The sequence below is a fragment of the Microcaecilia unicolor genome, chromosome 11 (genome assembly GCF_901765095.1).
Source record: "Microcaecilia unicolor chromosome 11, aMicUni1.1, whole genome shotgun sequence".
NCBI classification, from domain to species: domain Eukaryota; kingdom Metazoa; phylum Chordata; class Amphibia; order Gymnophiona; family Siphonopidae; genus Microcaecilia; species Microcaecilia unicolor.
This window is the reverse complement of record NC_044041.1, coordinates 156,322,856-156,346,113: the sequence shown is the minus strand read 5'-3', so window position 1 is coordinate 156,346,113 and position 23,258 is coordinate 156,322,856. Positions and strand designations below refer to the sequence as shown.

General features: G+C 42.6%; 1 protein-coding gene across 2 annotated transcripts in view; it reads right to left on the bottom strand.

Moving 5' to 3' along the window:
* Window positions 1–23,258, bottom strand: part of VASP (vasodilator stimulated phosphoprotein) — a 183,422-nt gene that overhangs the window by 28,351 nt on the left and 131,813 nt on the right. For both annotated transcript variants that reach the window (XM_030220022.1, XM_030220023.1), the window contains exons 7-9: window positions 5,970–6,112; window positions 5,449–5,509; window positions 4,399–4,444 (exon numbers count right to left, since the gene is read on the bottom strand). In XM_030220022.1, the coding sequence (XP_030075882.1) occupies window positions 4,399–4,444; window positions 5,449–5,509; window positions 5,970–6,112 (250 nt within the window). The remainder of the gene's footprint in view (window positions 1–4,398; window positions 4,445–5,448; window positions 5,510–5,969; window positions 6,113–23,258) is intronic.

Genomic DNA, 23,258 nt, shown 5'->3' with positions numbered 1-23,258 from the left:
ATCATGTGGGATAGGGGATGCTGCACCCATAGAAACAGCAGCCGGAGCCCTGGAGCCTGTGCTCTGCCATCCGACTGTTCTGAGAGCTGATACCACAGGATGAAGTGGTGGGAACAGGCAAGTAACTACAGCTGGAGTTGACACTCAGTCAAAAATATACAAACAACTGAGCACTGCGACCACTAGAGGGCACTGTGGCAAAAAAAGGAATCATGCAGCCACAGTCTTGGAGTAGAGACTTGCAGGGACGGAAGGAAGTCATTCCTGCGGGTTCCCATGGAGACAGAAACCGTTACTGCTGAGTTCCCATGGAAGCGTACGCTGCACTTGTGTCAGCCTCTCACTTACCAAGTACCAAGTTCTTTGAGTGCTTTCTCCTCCTCCTCCTCCTTGCTTTAACAGCACAGATGTGGAAGTCTCCATTAAAGAGGTGATAGAGACAAAAATGGTGACGGAATTCAAAAAAGAATGGGATGAACACAGAGTATCTCTAATTAGAAAATGGAGTTATAAAAAAACCTAAACTTAAATGACTGCATGTACATGGATGTGTTAAGCGACACTTAGATGGCGACTCAGGCTGTGATGAACTAGGGCCAATACTGGGCAGACTTGATGGTCTGTCTCTCATATATGGCAATCTGTTTTAAGATGGGCTGGAAAGGGCTTAGACAGCAACTTTAGTGGCTGGAACATGAGGACAGTGCTCGACAGACTTTTATGGTCTGTTTCCCACAAATGAGAAGACAAATAGGCTAGAGTGGGCTTCAACGACAACTCCAGCAGTTGGAACGTAAGGATAGGGCTGGGCGGACTTCTTTGGTCTAAGTCCCAGAAACAGCAAAGAAAAATCATAATCAAATATACAATATCACGTTCATTGTTGATTTAATTATGAATTGATAATGAGTGTGACTATTGGGCAGCCTGGACCGTTCAGATTTTTATCTGCTGTCACTTACTATGTTATTATTAATTCTCTCTGCTCCCGGGCTGATGCACAGACCTCAGCTCTGACACAGGCACAAGAATCAGATGTCACCTGACCTACCGGCGCGTGCATGTGGCGACCTCTTACCACACAGTGCCACTGAATCAAAGACAAGTCTTACATGTGCGCACCAGAGTTCCTTCCTTGCCTGCAGTGCTGCAGCTCGAAGCCAGAGAGACTGAGAGAACCAACCTGAATTTTTTTAAATGTACCATTAAATTCTTGTGGGGATGGGTAAGATTCCAGTGGGGATGGGTAAGATGTCTGTCTCCGTGCAACTCTCTATCTTGGAGCCATGCCTAACATCATGCTGGTGCAGTGGTGTAGCCAGACAGCCATTTTTACATGGGCCTGAGCCCAAAGTGGTTCTCCAAGCCCTACCAGCTGAACCAGAGCTCCATTTTACCAAGCTTGGCAGGCAGCAGCAGTGTCCCTGAGCCACTGACTCCAGCATCCCACACATGCTCAGTTGTCAGCAGTTCAAGGACGCTCACTGCTGAGATTGGTACAAAAGAGCTCTGGCGCTTTTGGAGGAGATCCACAGCTGGTGGGTCTTGGGGATCCCCACCAGCAAGAGGAAGAGTAAGTTAGACATGCTGGGGCGCAAGGCAGACAAAGTGGGCTCCTCCATCCCCTCTCCCCTTTTCTCCCTGCCTCCTCCCAATCTCCACCTACTTTTACTACCACACCAACACATACAGAACAAGGTACCACAAATAAAAACACGTAGATAAAAAATGAACTGGTAATCCCAAGAAGTTAAAACTCGGTGTGTACTGCAACACTGAAGAAATAAAAATAGAAATGCATTTCCTTTTCTACTGAACACAATTAAAAGACATCTGCTGTGAACACTTCCCAAACCTAACATATTCCAGTTAATAAATTAAAGATAACATGCTTTTTTCTACCTTTGTTATTTGGACATTTTATTTTTCCATCATATTGGTTCCATTTCTGTTTTCTGCTTTCCTGTCTGTCTTCTGCTAATTCTCCTTCTGGTGGCTGCTGTCCATTTGTCTTTTTCCTCTCTCCTGTCCCCTTCCATTTCCTCACTATACCTATCTCTGACATATTAATCTTTTCTTTTTAGCTTTCATCCCATTTTTCTCTTTTCTGCCTCTGTCCACTCAAATTTCACCTTCTTTCTCACCCTTCATCTTTTTTACTTTTCACCTACCTATCGGCTTTCCATCTCCTCTTCTCACCCACTAGCACTCCCATGTTTTATCACTCCTTCCCCACCTTCTATTCCCTTCCATCTTTCATCTACTCCCCATTACCATGCTTGTACCCTCTGTACTCACTCTCCTCCTCTCATTCATCCTTTTGCTACCCTCCCCCATCTCTTCCACCATTCCCAGCATCTCTCTCCCTCTCCCTCAACTCTTGTAGCCCAGCATCTGCTCCTTCTTTCTCCCCTCGTAGCCTGACATCTCACTGTCCGTTCCACTCCACCCAGCCAGCATCTTTTTGTCCCTTCTCTCTTCCCTCCTATGCCCAACCCCCGTGGTCCAACATTTCTCCCTCATTCCCTTTTGCCCCAGGATCCCACATCTCTCTTTCTTCCCTCCCCCCATTCTTTGCAGCATCTTTCTCTCCTTTCCACCCCTATGTCTAACATCTCTCCCTCCCATTGTCTACCATCTCTCTCTCCCCTCAACACCCAGATACAGCATCACTCCCCCTTCATAGCGCCCTCCTTCCCATCGTTCAACATTTCTCTCCTCCCATCCACCCCGTCTAGCATCTCCCTCTCTCCCCCCATTTTTGATCATAGGGTCACCGGCAGTGGCATCGATTCCCATATGCTGCCTGTGGCTGACCTGAAAGCCTTCCCCCTGCCATATTCCTCTGCATCCAAAGAGGCTAAACATGGTAGAAGGAAGGTTTCCGGATCAGTCACAGGCAGCAATTAGGAATCATGGATACTGCTGGTGACGCAATGTTGAAAGATGCTTGTTAGGGTACATTGGGGGGTGGGGGAGGGTGATGCTGGACTGTAGGACCTTCTGTAGCTGTGGAGCCCAGTTTGCTCCCACCCCCTAAACATGGTGCGATCGCACCTCGAATATTGTGTTCAATTCTGGTCACCGCATCTCAAAAAAGATATAGTGGAACTAGAAAAGGTGCAGAGAAGGGCGACGAAAATGATAAAGGGGATGGGACTACTTCCCTTTGAGGAAAGGCTAAAGCGGCTAGGGCTCTTCAGCTTGGAGAAAAGGCGGCTGAGGGGAGATATGATAGAGGTCTATAAAATAATGAGTAAAGTTGAACAGGTAGATGTGAAGCATCTGTTCATGCTTTCCAAAAATACTAGGACTAGGGGGCATGCGATGAAGCTACAATGTAGTAAATTTAAAACGAATCGGAGAAAATGTTTCTTCACTCAACGTGTAATTAAACTCTGGAATTCATTGCCAGAGAATGTGGTAAAGGCGGTTAGCTTAACGGAGTTTAAAAAAGGTTTGGACGGCTTCCTAAAAGTCCATAGATCGTTATTAAATGGACTTGGGGAAAATCCACTATTTCTGGGATAAGCAGTATAAAATGTTTTGTACATTTTTGGGATCTTTCCAGGTATTTGTGACCTGGATTGGCCACTGTTGGAAACAGGATGCTGGGCTCGATGGACCTTTGGTCTTTCCCAGTATGGCAATACTTATATACTTATGTAATGCTGGCCCTATGAAGGGTGCACCATTGTTGGGTGAGCCTGATCCCAAAGTGCATGGGTCTGGTGACCAGCTTGCAAGGGGAAGAGGGGAAAAATGCCAGCTTCATCTGTACACCCCCCTGCGGTCTAACTCTTCTATTAAATTGAATAAAAAAAACCTCACCACGTCAAATGCAAAGACACATCATTTAATGTTATCCCAATTAACTGTATGTAAACAAAAAACACAAGCTAACTAATAATTATTGAAGTATAGGGGAAGCCATCAGTGTGAACATGAACATGTGAATCCAATGGGCTAAGATAACATTTAAGCCAATGAACTTGGCCAATCATTAAAGCTTTAAGTACACCATCATAGGCCTTGTGTATACTAAAAATCTGTGAATAACCAACATTTAAGGCAATAACATAAGTGTCCATGAATTTAAGTCAGCTTCCAAAAATAAATGTGCTAAATTATTCAATCAAATTACAGAATAAACTGAAAATGCTGAACTTATTTTCAAATACACATTTTATATCAAGTCCATGTATAAGAGGATAAATCCAGGAGTACTGGATTAGGTTCCCATGCTACCTATTCTCTCTGAGGGCATGGAAACAATCAGGGAAGATAGGGAAGGAATTTCACACACATCCTCACACTTCTACCACAGCAGAACATTTCCTGCTTTCTCCTCTTGTCCTAGCATAGTGTCCCTAGGAGCTCCCGCTGCCCATCACTTACCATTTTGTTGGCTTGGTGTTCTAGTGCTCACTGTCTCAGAATCATCCTGGCAAATAAAAATATAACATTAATTTGACAAAGCCTTAAAATGCTGAAAAGAATAGATCTAGATGGCGGTTCACACACACACAGCTGTGGAGCCAGGCTGATCTCAGAGAGATGGTGCTGCACCTCCCACCCCCCACCCCCTTCTAGTGTTGTCGCTGCAGTGACAGTATTTGTCTGGGGGTCATACACAGATACTAGCTCTGTGGTACCTAAACGCACCCCAATATTAGGCAAATTCCTTCACCGTTTCCAAGGAGGGGGTAAATCTTGTTGAGTTTAACACTGCCAATTGTTTTGAAAAGTTGGCTCCCTTGGGACTATACATCAGGACTTTTCAGAGCACTACAACGATAAGCTCCGAGTCCAGACAATAGATGTCACTACTAAGCAGTGTGCATGACTCCAGGGGCTGTCTCTATGGGGGGTGGGGGTTCTCAATTCAGTCCTCGGGATACACCTGTTAGCCAGATTTCCAGGATACTCACAATGATAAATTTGCATATAATGGAGACACTGCATGTAAATTTATCTCATGCATACTCATTATTGATATCTTCAAAACCAGATTGGCTTGGTGTGTCCTGGGTTGAGAACCTCTTCTCTATAATATTCCCAGTCCCAGACAATCCAGGGAATAGGAGACAACACTCAGGGCAGTGCACAGCATTTACCGCCTGAGGCCAGCCTCCAAATACTGACTTCTATAGGACATACTGCTCAGCCTAAATAAAGTTTCCTGGTTTTATTGTAGTGAGCAATGTATACCTTACACACAAACTGAAGGTCTCTGGAAGCATGTGCATGGGCTCTGTCACTTGTTGCAAGTGGAAGAAAAGTGGGATGCCACAGGAAAGAATAAGGAAAAGGGCTGAGCATGATGGTTTCCTGATGGCAGCCAGATGGGATAAGCTCACAGCTAGGCAGACTCCTTTAACCATAACATTGCTAGGACCCTAAGAACAGCTTTCAGATGACTAAAGACCATACTCGCCACGGACTCACACTGTTGGATATTTCATCTCTCTTCGATGTGGACTTCTCCCCCTGCTGTGTGACTTTCCTCCTGCAGATCCCAAAACAGAGATTAAAAAAAAAAACATTAAAAGGAATTAAAAAAAAAATAAGAAAAACTTGCTCACCCTGAAGCTTGCTCTAGGCTTTGGGAGTCCTGCTGATGGTTCAGAAGCAATATGCTCACTTTAAAGCACACAGGCCGCCACTTCTCCGTCTCCACGATAAATTTAATTTGGGTAGTGCCTGTATCCAGCTGCTCCACCATCAGGGACAGATTCATTCATATTGTGGCTCCTAAGTTGTAACACTTGAGGCCCCCCTCAATTAAGCAGGAAGTAAATTTTAGGTTTACTAGTTTCCCATGCTAGTGAAGAGTGAGGCCCTAAGGTGTAGATTGTCTAGTTTATACATTAAATCTGGCCTTGCCCACCACTGCCTATTTCTCTTTCTTCTACGCTTTTGCACCATCCCTTGATCCCCTCCCACCACTGTTTAGCTCCTAAGCTTACCGTCTGGCTAACATGGCGTTCATCTCTTCCATAAGCCCTCCTCCTCCTCCGCCAGCAGCGTTACCCCCACTGGTGCGGCTGGCATCAGCCTTTGCTGGCAGAGCAGAGCTCCCACCAGTCCCTGAGGCACTATCATCCAGCGTCTACAAAAGAGGAAGCATAGGGTTACCCAAGGGCATGAAGCTTGGTTTGTAGGCCTGCTCTTGCTTCTTTTAACTCCTCAACACAAAAAAAGCCTTCCAGTAAAAATAAAAACATATATAACGAAAAAATGGAGGAAAAGACTTCAGTATCAGCCAAATACACCAGCTTCACTATCAGCAGATAGGAAGGCTCAAAGACATCAAAGGTCATAAAACAAAACTTCATTTAAATTGTGCATAAATGTGAATTCTCTTAATTTAAATCAAAATTGTGTGCAAAATAAACTTACCTTGTATTTATTATTTTTATTTGTTACATTTGTATCCCACATTTTTCCACCTTTCGCCAACACCGGTAAAGAAACAAATACAATAAGGTATTGTGGTCGAATAAGGTTCACATTAAGGAATCATGAACAGGAACAGAAAAGTTAGTTTATTACCATTACGAGCTTTGGTTTCATTTGCAGGGTTCAGGCATTTAAGTTGGGTCGGTAGGGTATGCCTTTTTGAACATGTTGGATATTAATAGTTTTCAGAAGTTTAGATAGTTATACATTGTTTTCACGGCTTTTGGTAGTGCGTTCCACAATTGTGTGCTTATGTAGGAGAAGCTGGATGCATATGTTGATTTGTATTTGAGTCCTTTGCAGTTTGGGTAGTGGAGATTTAGGTATGCTCGTGTTGATCTGATTGTGTTTCTGGTTGGTAGGTCTATGAGGTCGGTCATGTATCCCGGGGCTTCGCCGTAGATAATTCTGTGAACCAGAGTGAAGATTTTGAAAGCAATAGGTTCTTTTATTGGGAGCCAGTGCAGTTTTTCTCGGAGGGGTTTGGCGCTTTCGAATTGCGTTTTTCCAAATATGAGCCTGGCTGCCGTGTTTTGAGCGGTCTGAAGTTTTTTTATGAGTTGTTCTTTGCATCCTGCATAGATTCTGTTGCAGTAGTCAGCATGGCTTAGTACCACTGATTGTATCAAATTACGAAATGTTTCCCTGGGGAAGAATGGTTTCACGCGTTTGAGTTTCCACATTGAGTGGAACATTTTCTTAGTTGTAGATTTCACTTGGCTCTCAAGTGTAAGGTTTCAGTCAATTGTAACTCCGAGGATTTTCAGGCTGAGGTAGGGAGGGTGTAATCCGGGGTGTTTATATTTGTGGGTTTGTACATATTGTGTTGGGATGAGAGGATAAGGCAGTGTGTTTTTTCGGTATTGAGTTTTAGTTGAAATGCATTAGCCCATGAGTTCATGATGTTCATGCTGAGTTTGATTTCGTTGGTGATTTCAGTCAGGTCATGTTTGTAAGGAATATATATTGTGACATCGTCTGCGTAGACGAATGGTTTGAGGCCTCGACTGGATAAGGACTTGGCTAATGGGGTCATCATTAGGTTGAACAGGATCGGTGATAGTGGTGATCCTTGAGCTACTCCACAGTCTGCTTTGCACTGTGATATTTTTGAATTTGATTTCACTTGGTATGTTCTGGGGGTTAGGAAACCCTTGATCCCGCTGAGTATATTTCCACCTATCCCGAAGTAGTCTAGGAGTCGTAATAGTATATTGTGGTTTACCATATCGAATGCACTAAACATGTCGAATTGGAGGAGAAGTATGCTTTTACCTGTTGCTATTTCCTGCTTGAATTTGGCTAAGAGAGTAACTAGTACTGTTTCGGTACAGTGGAGGGGGCGAAATCCTGATTGTGATTCATGTAAAATTGAGAATTTGTTTATGTAATCATTAAGTTGTTTGGTTACCATGCTTTCCATCAATTTGACAGCCAATGGGCGGTAGTTTGTAAGTACGTTTGCTTTTTTCTTAGTGTCTTTTGGTATTGGGGTGAGTAGGATGTTGCCTTTCTCCTTAGGGAAGAAGCCTTGTTGCAGCATGTAGTTTAGGTGGGATGTGAGGTCTGCTATGAAGCGGTCAGGGGTGGATTTTATAAGGTAGCTGGGGGAGGTATCCAATTTGCAGTGAGTGTTGAAGAACCTATAAATCGCCTGGGTAACTGTTTCGGCGGAGAGGAGAGCGAAGTTAGTGCAGATTCGGTCCGCTGGGTATTCTCCAGTGGAGATGATTCTACTTTATTTGCCCCAGAAGAGGTATCATGTTCTATGGCAGGATGATACCTTCCCTCCTTTTACCCCAGATTGTTGGGTACCACAAGGGTCTCTCTTAGCTCCAGCCCCGTTCAACATCCTTCTGGCACTGCTTGCAACTTTAATATAGTCACTGGAATTAACACTCTATAAATACGCTGTTAACATTCAAATTCTAGGGACCTTAAACCCCAGGGATCCTCAAGGTCTTGCTACTCTGAACTCTAAACTCTTGATCACAGCCACATGGTTAAGGGATAAGTGAATGCAACTGAATTTGCAGAAAATGAAAGCTCTTCTATTTACCCCTAACCATACTGAGGATACAATATCAAATCAAATCAATTCTTGTATACCACTAATATCCCCTTTCCAGGGTTCAGTGCGGTTTACATTCTAGGTGAGACAAAAGTCTCTGTTACCCTTCTTAATAGTAAAATTCCTATCAGTAAATCTGTGAAAATTCTTGGAGTACTTCTGGGCTCTGATTTTTAACATTCCACCCCCAAAATTTGAATGTTATTGGGAAATATATATATTTTTTTAATGTGTCAAATCCTCTCTATCCACAATCTCCTGAGTTCTAAGGCACCTCGCATTCTGGTCTACTCATTGTTGCTTATAAACCTTGACTACTGTAATGTCCTATTATAGGACTTGAGGCAAGGGAGCTTAAACACTTGCAAAATGTAGCCATTAAAACTTCTTACAAGTGCAAAAAAATTCATCCATGTTACCCTACTTCTGAAGACAGAACATTGGCTACCAATTTGGTTATCGTATACAGTGCAAAATTCTAATGTTAATCCACAGTATAAAATCCTCAGACATGCTCCTATTGTTTGTCACAATTTCTAATCCCCTATCCCCACTACCTGCTCTCTTTGTCCCTCGCAGCATAATTTACTGATTGTCACATCTTTTCAACAGGTTTTTCGCAATAGGTTTCCAGATTCTGTGTTTGCTGTAGTTGCTCCTACCCTTTGGAACAAGCTCCCTCCGGTTTACATCTAGAATCCTCAGAAATTTAAAGCTTTCCTAAAGACTTATTTTTTCCATGCAACCTATGGATCCTGATTCTCTCCCTTTTTTACAGCCTTTGGGCATTTGGACCAGAGGTGTGGTGTGCTGTGGCACGGCAGCAGAATGACTCTACTCTTCTCTCTACTATGGCAATTGTATTTCCACCTCTTTTCTTCTTATTATTATTTATGCATTTGTACCCCACATTTTCCCACCCGTTGGTAGGTTCAATGTGGCTTACATGCTTCTAGAGTAAATTGGTTACAGATTGTATAGAACAAGGTTACAAGTTAAATGGGAAAATGAGACAAGGTTACTAGTTATATGGAACAATGAGTCTGTAGATTTGCTACAGTTTGTATAGAACTCGGTTACAATACATATAGGCCAATGAAGATTAACAGATGTCTTGATTATGACAGGTTATATGTGTTTATATTTGTTTCATATAAGTATGTTAAATGTTTGGGTAAATTGAGCGACAGAAGCTTAGGCCAGTTTCTGTCCATTGTCATATTCTTGTGTTATTCGGTGTTCTGGTTGGCTAAGTTGGTTCAATAAGAAGGAACTTTCTGAAAAAGTGGGCCTTCAGATGTTTCCAGAAAATTAGGTAATTGTGCGTGAGTTTTATGTCTTTCGGTAGTGTGTTCCAGGGCTTGGTGTAAACATAGGAGAAGTTGAAAGTGTATTTGTATTTAAGGCCTTTGTAACTAGGGAAGTTGAAGGTTAGGTAAGATCTCGCTGAGGGTAGGTCTATTAAATTAGTCATATAGCCCGGTGACAGGCTGAAAATTATTCTGTAGGCCAGAGAACAGATCTTGAAGGACATGCGTGCCTTGATTGGTAGCCAGTGTAATTTTTGGAGAAGAGGTTTTGCACTTTCGAACAGGGTTTTTTCCATTTGAGTCTGGCTTCTGTATTTTGTGCAGTTTGTAATTTGTTTAAGATTTGGTTTTTACATCCTGCGTAGATTCCATTGCAATAATCCACATGGGCCAGAATCATGGTTTGGATCACGTTGCAGAATACATCTCTTGGGAAGTATTGTTTTATGCGTTTGAGTTTTCAAATTGTGTGGAACATTTTCTTTGTAGTGGCTTTAGCCTGGTTTTTTGGTGATAAGTTTTATGGTGATTCCTAGGATTTTCAGGTTGTCTGAGATTAGGAAAGATGAACCCAATGCATTGATGGTTTTGTGTGAAGATGAGAGTATGAGGCAATGTGTTTTTTCCCTGTTTAGTTTCAGTTTGAAGGCTGATGCCCAGGATTCCATGGTGTTCATGCTGTTCGTGATTTTGGAGGCGATTTCTGATAGGTTATTTTTGAAAGGGATATAGATTGTAACGTCGTCAGCGTATATGAAGGGATTAAAGCCTTGTTTGGATAGGGACTTGGCTAGTGGGATCATCATTTAGGTGAATAATATAGGCGAGAGTGGTAAGTCCTGTGGAAATCCACATTCCGCTTTCCAGGGTGGGGAGATTATCGAGTATTCTTAGTAGAATTCAGTGGTCCACCATGCAAATGCACTTGACATGTCAAACTGGTGTAGGAGGATGTTTTTACCTATTGAGGTTTAATATATTTGAATTTGGCCAGAAGTGTGATCAGCACTGTTTCAGTACTATGGTGGGGTGTGAAGCCTGAGCCTGATTGGGATTCATGCAATATGGAGAATTTGTTGATGCACTCTGTTAGTTGTTTGGCCACTATACTTTCCATTGTCTTGGTCGTTAGTGGTATTGATGCAACTGGCCTGTAGTTTGAGATATCATTGATTTTTTCCTTGGTGTCTTCTGGGATAGGTGTGAGCAAGATGTTTCCCTTATCTGGTGGGAATAATCCTTCCTGGAACATGAACTTTAGATGGAATGTGAATTCTTCAATGAATTGGTTAGGGGGTGTTTTCATAATGTAGTTGGGACATGTATCTAGTGAGCAGTGAGCGGATGATAACTTTCTAATCACTTGAGCTACTATCTCAGAGGAAAATTGGGCGAAATTAGCCCAAGTCCGGTCCACTGGTGTTTCTTCTGGGGGTGGATCTAGTTCATATATGAAGGTTTCAAGGTTGGAATCTTCCTGGGGTAGATTTTTTCTTAAGTTGATGATCTTTTCTTCAAAATATTTGGCTAGTTCATCTGCTGGTGGGAGGTCTTCGTTTGTTGTAGTCACTGTTTTAGTCACTGCTTTGATGTCTAGTAGATTGTTTACTAACTTGTATAGTTTCCCCATGTCTTTATAGTCGGAACCTATTAGTTCTTTATAGAATTTCCTCTTAGCTTGTCTTATTTTGTGTTTGTACCTCTTTTGTTATTCCTTCCATGTGGTTACTGTATATTCATTTTTATTTTTTCTCCATGCTCATTCTAGTCTTCTGCATTGTGTTTTAGTTCTTTCAGTTCTTTGTTGTACCATGGGATTGTATTGTGTTTTTGTGAGGTTTTGGTTCGCAGGAGTGCTATTTCGTCTAGGATGGTAGTGCAACTTTTGTCCCATTCTGCAAAGAATTCTATGGAGTTGGCTGGTGATGACCATTGATTTTTGTACACGGATTACCAGAATGTTGTTGTGTCTACTTTCCCTCTTGTTTTGTATGAGGTTCGGTTTTGTGTTTGGTGAGTTCCCTTCTTCTTCCAGTAGTGGGTCATATTCAGTCTGAAGTGATCAGACTGTCCATTTTTGGTTCTTTATTGAGAAGTTCTGGTTTGTTGAAAATTTGTATGCTAGTAGGTCTAGTGTGTGACCTTTTACATGGGTTTGGTTCACTTGTGGCCACTGAAATTCCCACAGTTGAAGAAATTTAATACACTCTCTTGTGTAGTTTGTATCTAGGTCTTCAAGATGTAGGTTAATGTCTCCTATTACTAGTGCATTTGAGTTTGTTACACACGTTTGATATAAAGTCCATGAGGTTTGTCTGGGGGTCTATAAAATATGATGCAGCTCATGTGGTTAAGTAGAGACTTGTCTTTTATCCTGATCGAGGCGATTTCCATTTGCAGTGTTATGGATTCGGCAATGGTTTCTGTAGTGAAGAGGGATCTGTATATTAATGTGATGCCCCCTCTCATTTTCTCTCTCTCTGGTCCAGTGTAGAATTTTGTATTCTGGAGGACAGAGATCCAGGATTATAGGGTCTTCTCTGTTGTGAATCCATGTTTTGTTGATGAACACTAGTCTGAGGTCTTCCTCCGTAATCCAGTCCTTTATGGTTTACATTTTGTTCACTACTGATTTGGCGTTTATGTAACCCACTTGAATTGGTAGGTAGTTTTCTTCTATTGTGATTTTGGGGATTTATACTAGTTGTCATTTGTTTGTCTTGTTGGGTTGGTCCTTTTTTTGTCATCTGCTGTGTTTGGTTCATGGATGAATCCCTTTTTTTGTTTGATCAGTTTTTAACATGATGGAAGGTGGTGTGTCTGGTTGTGTGGTGTACAGTATGGGTATAATGCTGTGGTCGTCTTGTGGTAGGGCTCCTGTTGTGGTAGTTAGTGTTAGGATATATAGTCCTAGGAGAAGTTTTATGGTGTACATTTTGTCTTCTTTTTGGGTAATGTAGTTGGGGGTTTTTTGTTTGCTTTCTTTTTGCTTAAGCAAGCAGTGATGTAAGCCACTTTGATTTCTTCTGCAAAGCAAGAAGTATGTCAAGTCAAGTAAATAGGTAAACAGGTTTCAAGTACACCAATTATGCAATGTGGTTTCTATAACTATTGCATACAATTACCAGTTATGGTTAAAAAGCACTGATGTAGACACTTTGATTTTTTTGCATAGGGAGAGATATATCTAGTCAAGCAAACAGATAAATTAGTTTTAGCACACTAATCATGCAAGTTAATTTCTGCAACTATTGTATACAACTTTCCTGGTCTAGTCGACTGCGGCCAGTGTTTTGTTGCCAGATGTCCCGCCATTGATTTCACTGGGCTCTGATCTGGTGGCTGCGTCCGGGAACAGTGTTGCATGGTAGAGTAGCCTGTCTCCTCTGTTCTTCTCCAGCATGGGGAGGATTCCACATCAACACCAGACACTCTGGTGGGTTCGGATCTGAAGGCGGCATACAGCAGGCAAAGATTCCAGCGTGCCCATGTCGTATATGAACTTCCTTACCCACGAGATTGAGCCTTTCTTGCTGGCTGTTGGTGAAGCTGGTGCATTTCCTCCATTTTTTTATTCTATATGTTTTCATATTTATGGGAAGTCTTTTGTTTGTGGTGGTTTTTCCTATGTCTTCCCTTATTTCTCTAATTTATAGGTATTTTTTTTATTCTCACTCAGGAAAGTATTAGGCTTGGCTCTGGAGAGAGGGCTCAGGTCAGGGCCAGCTTCTGAGAAATGTCAGAATAGTGATGAAGGCCTGTGCTTAACCATGAAAGTTTTGGGTACAAACCTTTCACCCAAGAACAAGAGTTAAAATGAAGTCTGACAAAGCACCTTGCTGCATTCAGCAGATACCACGTCCTTTGGGTTGCTGGGAGCTCCCTCCACCCTCCAGAGGTCACAATCTTCAAGAGACAGAAAGCTGTACAGGGTTAGCCTTATGGTGGGAAATCAAAGGTCAAACCCCACTTCTTCAACTGACACTCATTGGCGCTCATTTTTGAAGCAGATGGACATCTCAAAATGGCCCAAAAAAAGTCCATCGGCCAAAAACGTCCAAATCATGATTTTCAAAATGCTGAATTTAGATGTTTTACACTGCAGTCCGTCCAACTAGCAAGGGAGTGTGTTGGAGGCATGTTCTAGGTGGGACTAGGGAGGGTTCAAAATTAGAACATCTTACAGTGATAATGGAATGGGAAGAAATGTCCAAAACAAAAAAAAAAGGGGACATTTTTATCTAAACCTGTTTCAATCACATCCATGGAAAAAGAAACCCTGATTGAACAGCTGACCATTGGAGGGATGAAGGCATGACCCCTCCTTAATCTCCCAGTGGTTGCTTTCTCCCTCCCACCCTAGGAAGTGAAAGTGAAACTGGATACCAGGCTCTACGACAGCTTCAGGTATTATGGCCACTCTAATAGAGCAGCAAGCAATGTAAGGAGTAGCCTAGGAAACTGGAAGACTGGTCATCCAAATGGCAGATGTGATGCACATTTGAAAGAATAATCTGAATCATAAACTGATGCTTGGGTCCACCTTGGGGGTCAGCACCCAAGAAAAAGATCTAGGTGTTGTTGTAGATAATACGCTGAAATCTTCTGCGTATATGTGCGGCTGTGGCCAAAAAGGCAAACAGGATGCAAAGAATCATTAGGATAGGGATGGTAAATAAGACCGAGAATATTGTAATGTCTCTATCGCTCCATGGTGCAACCTTACCTTGAGTATCGGGGTTCAGTTTTGGTCGCCATATCTCAAAAAAAATATAGCAGAATTAGAAAATGTTCAAAGGAATTGGCTATTGGACAGAGAACAGAGGGTATGGTTAAATGGTCATTTCTCTCAGTGGAGGAGAGTGAAGAGTGGAGTGCCGCAGGGATCTGTACTGGGACCGGTACTATTTAACATATTTGTGAATGATATGGAAATTGGAATGATGAGTGAGGTGATCAAATTTGCAGATGATGCAAAACTATTCAAAGGTTGTTAAAACACGTGAAGACTGTGAAATGTTACAGGAATACCTCGGGAAATTGTAAGACTGGGCGTTCAAACAGCAGATGAAATGTAATGTGGACAAATGCAAGGTGATGCACATTGGAAAGAATAATCCGAATCACAGTTACCTGATGCTAGGGTCCACCTTGGGGGTCAGCGCTCAAGAAAAAGATCTGGGTGTCGTCATAGATTATATGCTGCAATCTTCTGCTCAGTGTGCGGCGGTGGCCAAAAAAGCAAATAGATGCTAGGAATTATTAGAATAAGACTGAAAATACTACAATGCCTTTGTATTGCTCCATGGTGTGTTCGCACCTTGAGTACTGCATTCAGTTGTGGTCACCGTATCTCAAAAAAAGATATAGCAGAATTAGAAAACGTTCAAAGAGCAACTAAAATGATAAAGGGGATAGAACTCCTCTTGTATGAGGAAAGGCCAAAGAGGTTAGGGCTCTTCAGCTTGGAAAAGAGATGGATGAGGGGAGATATGATTGAGGTCTACAAAATCCTGAGTGGTGTAGAATGAGTAGAAGTGAATCAATTTTTTACTCTTTCAAAAAGTACAAAGATTAGGGGACACTCAACGAAGTTAAATGGGAATACTTTTAAAACAAACAGGACAAAATATTTTTTTCATTCAACGAATAGTTAAGCTCTGGAACTGTTTGCCAGAGGATGTAGTAACAGTGGTTAGCGTATTTGGGTTTAATAAAGGTTTGGACAAATTCCTGGAGGAAAAGTCCATAGTCTGCTATTGAGACAGACATGGGAAGCAACTGCTTGCCCTGGGATTTGTAGTATGGAGAGTTGCCATGATTTGGGTTTCTGTCAGGTACTTGTGAACTGGCTTGGCCACTGTTTGGAAAACAGGATACTGAGCTAGATGGACCACTGGTCTGACCCAGTATGGCTACTCTTATCTTATGTAAGAGCAAACAAAATGATAAAGGATATGGAACTCATCTCATATGAGGAAAGGCTAAAGAAATTAGGGCTCTTCAGCTTGGAAAAGAGATGGCTGAGTGGAGATATGATTGAGGTCTACAAAATCCTGAGTGGTGTAGAATGAGTAGAAGTGATCTATTTTTCACTCCTTCAAAAAGTACAAAGACTAGGGGACACTCAACAAAGTTACATGGGAATACTTTTACAAAGAAACAAGAGGAAATATTTTTTCACTCAATGAATAGTTAAGCTCTGGAACACTTTGCCAGAGGATGTAGTAACAGCGGTTAGCATATCTGGGTTTAAAAAAGGTTTGGACAGGAGTTAAAGAGGCAGTCTGGAGAAAAGCCCGGGGACTAGGTGAGATTGTCTGGAAAAATTGCAAACCCCAGGTGTTCCAGGACTTGGCCAGAAAGAAATTGCAGAGGAGGAGAGAATAAAAGGAGATAACCAGATATATGCAAAAAGAGGGACTGAGATATAAGTGGTTATACCCACTAGGATACAGTGGGTATAACCCACTGTATCCTAGTGGGTATAACCACTTATATATATACCCAGCAAGTTACAGTGAGAAGTAAGACCCGGAGACTTCTATCTGCAGAAGGGGCATGGAAGATGTTGAAGGATATGGGCTGCACAGATCTGCCAAATACAGTGGAGGAGGCACATAGGCAGCAGACACCAAGCCCCAAGACCAGCAAAGAGGGATGGAATAAAGTGCAAGGAGCGAATGTCAGGTTTTCAAGGCAGAAACTAGGTTCGTGAGCAGCAGTGGCAGGCAAAACCACCCCACACCAGAGACAAGGCAAAACTCTGACAGGAACAGCTAGACTTCACCTGCACTTGACCACCGTTCCCCAAGAGTTGAGCCCCTGGGTGCAGGGGGCCAGCAGGACTTACCAGACTGGGCAGGAACTGGATACTAACAGGAAACACACAACAGAGTCAGGACTACAAGTTGCCAGGCAGCCACTAAGACAGAAACATAGACAGGAGAGAGTCAGGACTAAAAGCTGCCAAGCAGCCACTAAAAAGGAACACAGACACAAGACAAGGAAATGCAGACCAGAAACAAGACTAGGAACTAAACAATAAAACCAAAGCTAACTACACACAACAAACTAGAACCAGGCAAGAACTCAGACTAAAACTGGACTAGGCAGAAGTGCACAGAGCACACCCACATACCAGGGACCTTAGACGATGCAAAGGCAAACACAGAAGTTTCCAGGTGATTAATAAAGCCCATCAGCTGCTGAAGTTCAGCTGCAGGAATCACAAGGCAGCTACGGGTGCTGTTCAGGCATAAACAAGAGAAGCAAGTCTGACAGCCCAGAAGATCCGGACCGGGCTGAAGTCTGGAATGGGTGACAGTTCATAGCAGCCACCGGTTCTGGCCACCAGAGGACGAGGCGAGCACAGACAAGGAAATGGTCACGAACGTGACAGCGAAGGGGCAAGGGTCCCCGTCAGTGGATGGCAACAGACATGATACTAGCGGAGTGGACTGAAAATGGTGGCAGGAGAAGCAGTGGAACTATTAAGATGATAACGCCATATACAGATTGAATGTTGATAACTGTAAGGGGGAGGTGGAAGGGTAACTGACTATAACAGGAGGCATTTAAGCAGGGGGGCAGCAAAGGAGGAGTGGTATAAGGGGGGCAGCTCTGGCGTGGGCTTAATTCCTTAGGCAGAGAGGGAACAGAGCCAGATGCAGGGGGGGAGAGGAGGGGAGCGGGGGAGAGGAGGGGGATTGGGGATGGGGGGAGGGTTACGGGTAGGAATATGGAATGTCAATGGTCTGAATAACCCAGGGAAACGGAGTATTATATTCAAAGAGCTGAAACAGCTGCAGTGGGATATGATTATGTTACAGGAAACTCACATTAGGAAACAAGATGAATCCTTAATTAGATGTAAACAATTGGGGGAATGTTTCCTTTTGGCAGACCCCAAGGGGGGGAAACAGGGGGGGATTAGCCATCTTTGTAAAAGCACATCTCAGATTTGTCCAGGAGGAAATATTTAAAGGGATAGAGGAAAGATGCTTGGCGGTTAAAGGGAAAATGGGGGATCAACACATTACACTTATTAATACTTATGCCCCTAATAGTGGGCAAGGTGCCTTTTTTGAATCCACAAGGTCAGAACTAAGCTTATTTGGGAAGGGACAGATAATATTGGGGGGTAATTTCAACTTTACAGTCTCAAATTTAGATCACTCTATGGGACGAGCTGAGGGAGCCAAGCAGCATAGGGGCAAATTTCTTAAATTAATGTCAGAACTAGACTTGGTGGATGTCTGGAGATTATAGCACCCTAGACAGAAGACATACTCGTTTTACTCTCACACACAGTGTACATACACTAGGATTGATGCAATCTGGTGCAGCCGGTCACTGTGGGGGGCCATAATGGAAACTGAGATTGAAAGTATACCCATGTCTGACCATGCTCCTGTGTGGGTAGTAGTGGATAAATTGGGAAAGGAGTTGGGGGGTCAAGTTTGGAGGCTGAATGAAACTTTGATTGCGGAAGAAAAAGAATGTCAGGAAGTGCGTAACGTAATAAATGAGTACCTTCAAATCAATGACAATGGAAAGGTGACGGAAGGGATCCTGTGGGATGCCCCCAAGGCAGTAGTCAGGGGGCATCTTATAAGAATGGGAGCCCAAAAAAGAGGGAACGAGAGGCACATGAGTTGCTAACAAGATAGACACTGGAACATTTAGAGGCTAAGCATCAAGCTAAAGGGGACCCACAGATATTTAAAAACCTGTTAGACTGTAGAACAGAACTGCAAAAAATACAATTGAGAAAGATGAAATACAATAGGAGATTGATGAAACAAAAGTTTTTTGAATTTAGTAATAAAGTAGATACAATGCTAGCGAGAAGCTTGAGACAAAGACAGGTACAAAATACAATAACAAAAATTAAAGGGGCCCGGGATGAAATACTACACCAGGATAGAGATATCCGTAAACAATTTGTACGGTTTTACACGAAATTATACTCCAAAGGGGAGGTGGTTTCCCAAGGAGAGATGCAAGAATATCTACAAGAGTTAGATATACAAAGAATCACGAGTGTACATAAGGCAGAGCTGGAGGCCGAAATCACAATACAGGAGGTCCTCAAGGTTATTAAAGGGTTAAAACTGGGAAAGTCCCCGGGCCTCGATGGATATACAGGCCAATACTATAAAGTATTTGGGAAGGAACTGGCACCCTTGTTAGTAAGGGTGGGCAATGCAAATTTTTGGGGAAATGGAGTGCCGTCCAGCATGCGTGAAGCGGCGATATCGGTCCTTCTAAAACCAGGGAGAGATCCAGCAGTGTGCGGATCATACAGACCGATATCCCTGCTGAATATTGATGTAAAAATTCTAGCTAAGGTTATGGCGGATCGCTTGGGGAGAGTAATGCCCCATCGTATCCATGAGGACCAATCAGGGTTCATAGCCAATAGACATGTGGCAGACAATATTTACCGCACTTTGAACATCACATGGGGGCACAGAGAAGGGGGGACTCACTGACACTGCTGGCGGTGGATGCGGCGAAAGCATTTGACAGAGTGGGAATACCTGTGGGAAGTGATGAGGGCTATGGGAATGGGGGGTGCATTCACAGACTGGGTGAAGGGCATGTATACACTCCAAGTAGCTAGAATAAAGGTTAATGGAGGTTATTCAGGGGAACGAGACAGGGCTGTCCGCTCTCCCCTCTGTTATTTGCTATTTCTATTGAACCCCTGGCACTGAGAATAAGAACTCTCAGAGACATTAGAGGAGTTAGATTGGGGGGTCACGAACACAAAATAGCCTTGTTTGCTGATGACATCCTTTTTTATGTTTCCCAAACAATATTGACGCTGCCTATTATCACAAGAGAATTAGACTTATATGGAAAAGTTGCGAGGTTTTTAGTGTATTATGATAAATCTGAGATGATGGGAATTACTAACACAGAGGTAGAGTTGGAACAGTTGAAACAGGCCTTCCCCTTTAAAATGACGGACCACAGCTTCCGGTATTTGGGTATCATAATACCAAAAGATCTGGATAATCTCTGCTCCTTAAACTATACACCTCTCCTCAGAGAAGTGAGAAGGGACTTGAATAAATGGAAGAATAATTGGTTATCATGGTGGGGGAGAACAGCAGTAGTAAAAATGAACATCCTGCCCAGACTTCTCTTCTTATTCCAAACACTACCAATATTAGTCCCCAGAAGGGAAATATTAAAGTTGCAGTCAGACGTAGGGACCTTTGTGTGGGTGGGCAGACTGGCAAGGTTGTCAAAAAAATTATGTGGTGGAAGGTCGAAGGGGGGGGGGGAGAGGAATGCCAAATGTGCAGTGGTATTATTGGGCGGCACAGCTAAAACAGATAGCAGAGTGGAACAAAGTAGACTTATCTCCAGTAACCAGGCTAGAACAAATTTTTGTAAGGGAAGGAAGGTTAGATGGTCTGCTGTGGGCCTCAATCCCAGAGCAGAAATATAGGGGCCTAACGTTGAACCCTTTTGTATCATATCTCCTAACGGTGTGGGGAAGGCTGAAAAGGAAGGTGAGGGGGACAGGGAATAGATCTACATATGCATGGCTCACACAGGAACCAGGGTTCCCGGGGGGAAAGGGAAAGTAAAGTGTTTCAAACATGGTTTCAAAAAGGGCGAATACAGTTCCATGAATTCCTGGACGAGGGACGAATAAGGACATTCGGGGAACTACAGGAAATGTATGGGATACCCGAGTCCGATTCCTATGCATACACGCAGGTCAAACATTTCATTATTACAGAGAAATGGGCCAGGGAGGATCCTAAGGAACATGAGGAGTTTGAAAAAGTATGGGGGGAAATAGATCAGTGGGGGAAAGGAATCTCAAGGATATATGAACACCTAAGGGGTCAGAGATTTATGAAAATGTAGTATATGGAGGCATGGGAAAAGGATTTGAATCAGGGAGTCACTGAGGCTGAATGAAGGAGGGTATGTTTAGAAGTCAAGAAGGCCTCGATGTGTGTGTTAATTAAAGAAAATGCATATAAAGTATTGAGCAGATGGTATTATACACCGGATAGAATAAAAAAATGTTCCCCGGGGCTTCTGATGGACGCTGGAGATGTGGAAGGGAGACGGGAACATTTTTCCATATCTGGTGGGAGTACAGTGTGATTCAACCTTATTGGAAATACATAACGGACAGGTTGTCAAAGGGTTTAGAAAGTACATTTCCATGCGATCCTAAATGGTGCCTCCTGGGGTGGGGGAACCAGAGAGGAAAGAGATGGCAACAGAGATTCAAAAGAATGGGGTTAGCCGCAGCAAAAACCACTATAGCGATGCATTGGAAGAAGACAACAGGACCAACAATATGTAATTGGTCGTAGAAATTTAGAACCATCATAGAATTGGAAAATTTGACAGATAAGTGCAAGGGGAGATATAATCCGGAGGCACCAGAATGGTCACATCTAGCAGACATTGAAGGGACAAAGGGTGGGGGAAATAAAGAGTAGGGGGGATTCGGACTGTTGGGGGAATAAGGTGCAGAGGGAATAGTGGGGACGGGGGGAACAGGGGGGATAAAAGGGTTAAAAGGAAAATGTTTAAAAAATGATAAGTTGTAATGTGTTTAGAGCCAGTGGCTTGATGTTGTGTTTGAGATGTTGTTTTAATAAACATTTATAAGTTTAAAAAAAAATAAGGTTTGGACAAGTTCCTGGAGGAAAAGTCCATAGTCTGCTATTGAAACAGATATGGAGAAACACTGCTTGCTCTGGCATTGGTAGCATGAAATGTTGCTACTATCTGGGTTTCTGCCAGGTATTTGTGGCCTGGATTGGCCACTGTGGAAACAGGATATTGGGCTAGATGGACCATTGGTCTGATCCATTATGGCTATTCTTATGGACAATGCACTGGACTTTGAACAACAGGACCCAGATGTAACTCCCACTTTCACTCTTAGTTTTGTGCAAATATGTGAGCCCTCCTGGAACACAGAAACACCTACTGTGCCTGAATTTATAAGACACCTGCAAACATGATGGCTATTGTAGTGGTGTACTTTTAGGTACAGTAGGCTTTTATCTGTTTCTGGAGAGCTCACAATAACATAACAAAATTAAGGTGGGATTTGTACCTGGGTCTGTTGTTTACAGTCCACTGCACTGACCTCTAGGCACATCCTCTGCTCTACAGAGACGTCTTTGTGGCCATTTTTGTATTAACGATGTCTGACAAGATGTTTTTGTGCCTAACTTTTTGCCATTCATATTTTGGACATTTTGCATTGGAAAATGGCTATTCATGTTAGATGTTTTCAGTGCAAGAATGTTCTTCTCATGTATTTTCGAACAGGAAATCCCGATGTTCTTCCTGTTCGAAAACGACTGCGAGATGGATTTTTTTTCGATGTTATAAGCAAGACGTCCCGATTCTGACTTGGACTTTCCTTTGAAAATTCCCCTCACTGTGACCTTGGGCAAGGCACTGCAACCTCCACAACCTCAGGTGCAACCTAGATTGTGATCCCATTTGGACAGGAAACTAACTCATCAATCTGAATTCCAAATCAGCTCAGATTTGGATAATACAAGTAATAAATCTAAATCTAAATTAATCACTAGGGGCAGCAAAGCTGTCCAAGTTACTGTGGACAACTGTAAAGCGATGCACATTGAGAAGAATAACTTAATTATAGCTACACAATGCTAGTCGTCATATTAGGAGGAAAATTATCTAGGTGTTACTATGGACAATATGTTGAAAATCTTCTGACCAGTGTGTGGTGACAGCCAAAAAAGCAAACAATGTTAGGAATTATTGAGAAAGGTGAGACTGAACCTTTTGTATTGTGTGAAATTCTGGTGTCCAAAGATTCAGTGGAACTAGAAAGAAGGGAAACCAAAATAATCAAGGGAATGGAATAAATCTCATACGAGGAATGACTAATGGCAGCGAGTTCTAGAGCTTGATTATGTGTTGAGTGGAGAAATAACTTTCTCCTATTTATTCTAAATGTACTACTTAGTTATTCATTTCGTGTCCCTGTGTACTTTTGGAAGAGTAAACGTTTGGGAAGCTCGCCAGGTGCCCTTGGCCTGGATTGGCCGCTGTCGTGGACGGGATGCTGGGCTCGATGGACCTTTGGTCTTTTCCCAGTGTGGCATTACTTATGTACTTATGACTTTCCACTTGGAGAAGACACAACTTGAAGGGAGATATAAGAGGACTATAAAATCCTGAATGGAGTGGAATAGGTATGTGTGAATCAATTGTTTACTTTTTCAAAAAGTATAAAGTAATATTTTAAAACAAATAGGAAAAATATTTTTTCACTCAACACACAGTTAAGTCCTAGTACTTGTTGCCAGATGATGTGATCAAAGCACTTAGCATTACTGTGCTTGAAAAATGTTTGGACTAGCTCCTAGAGAAAATATCCA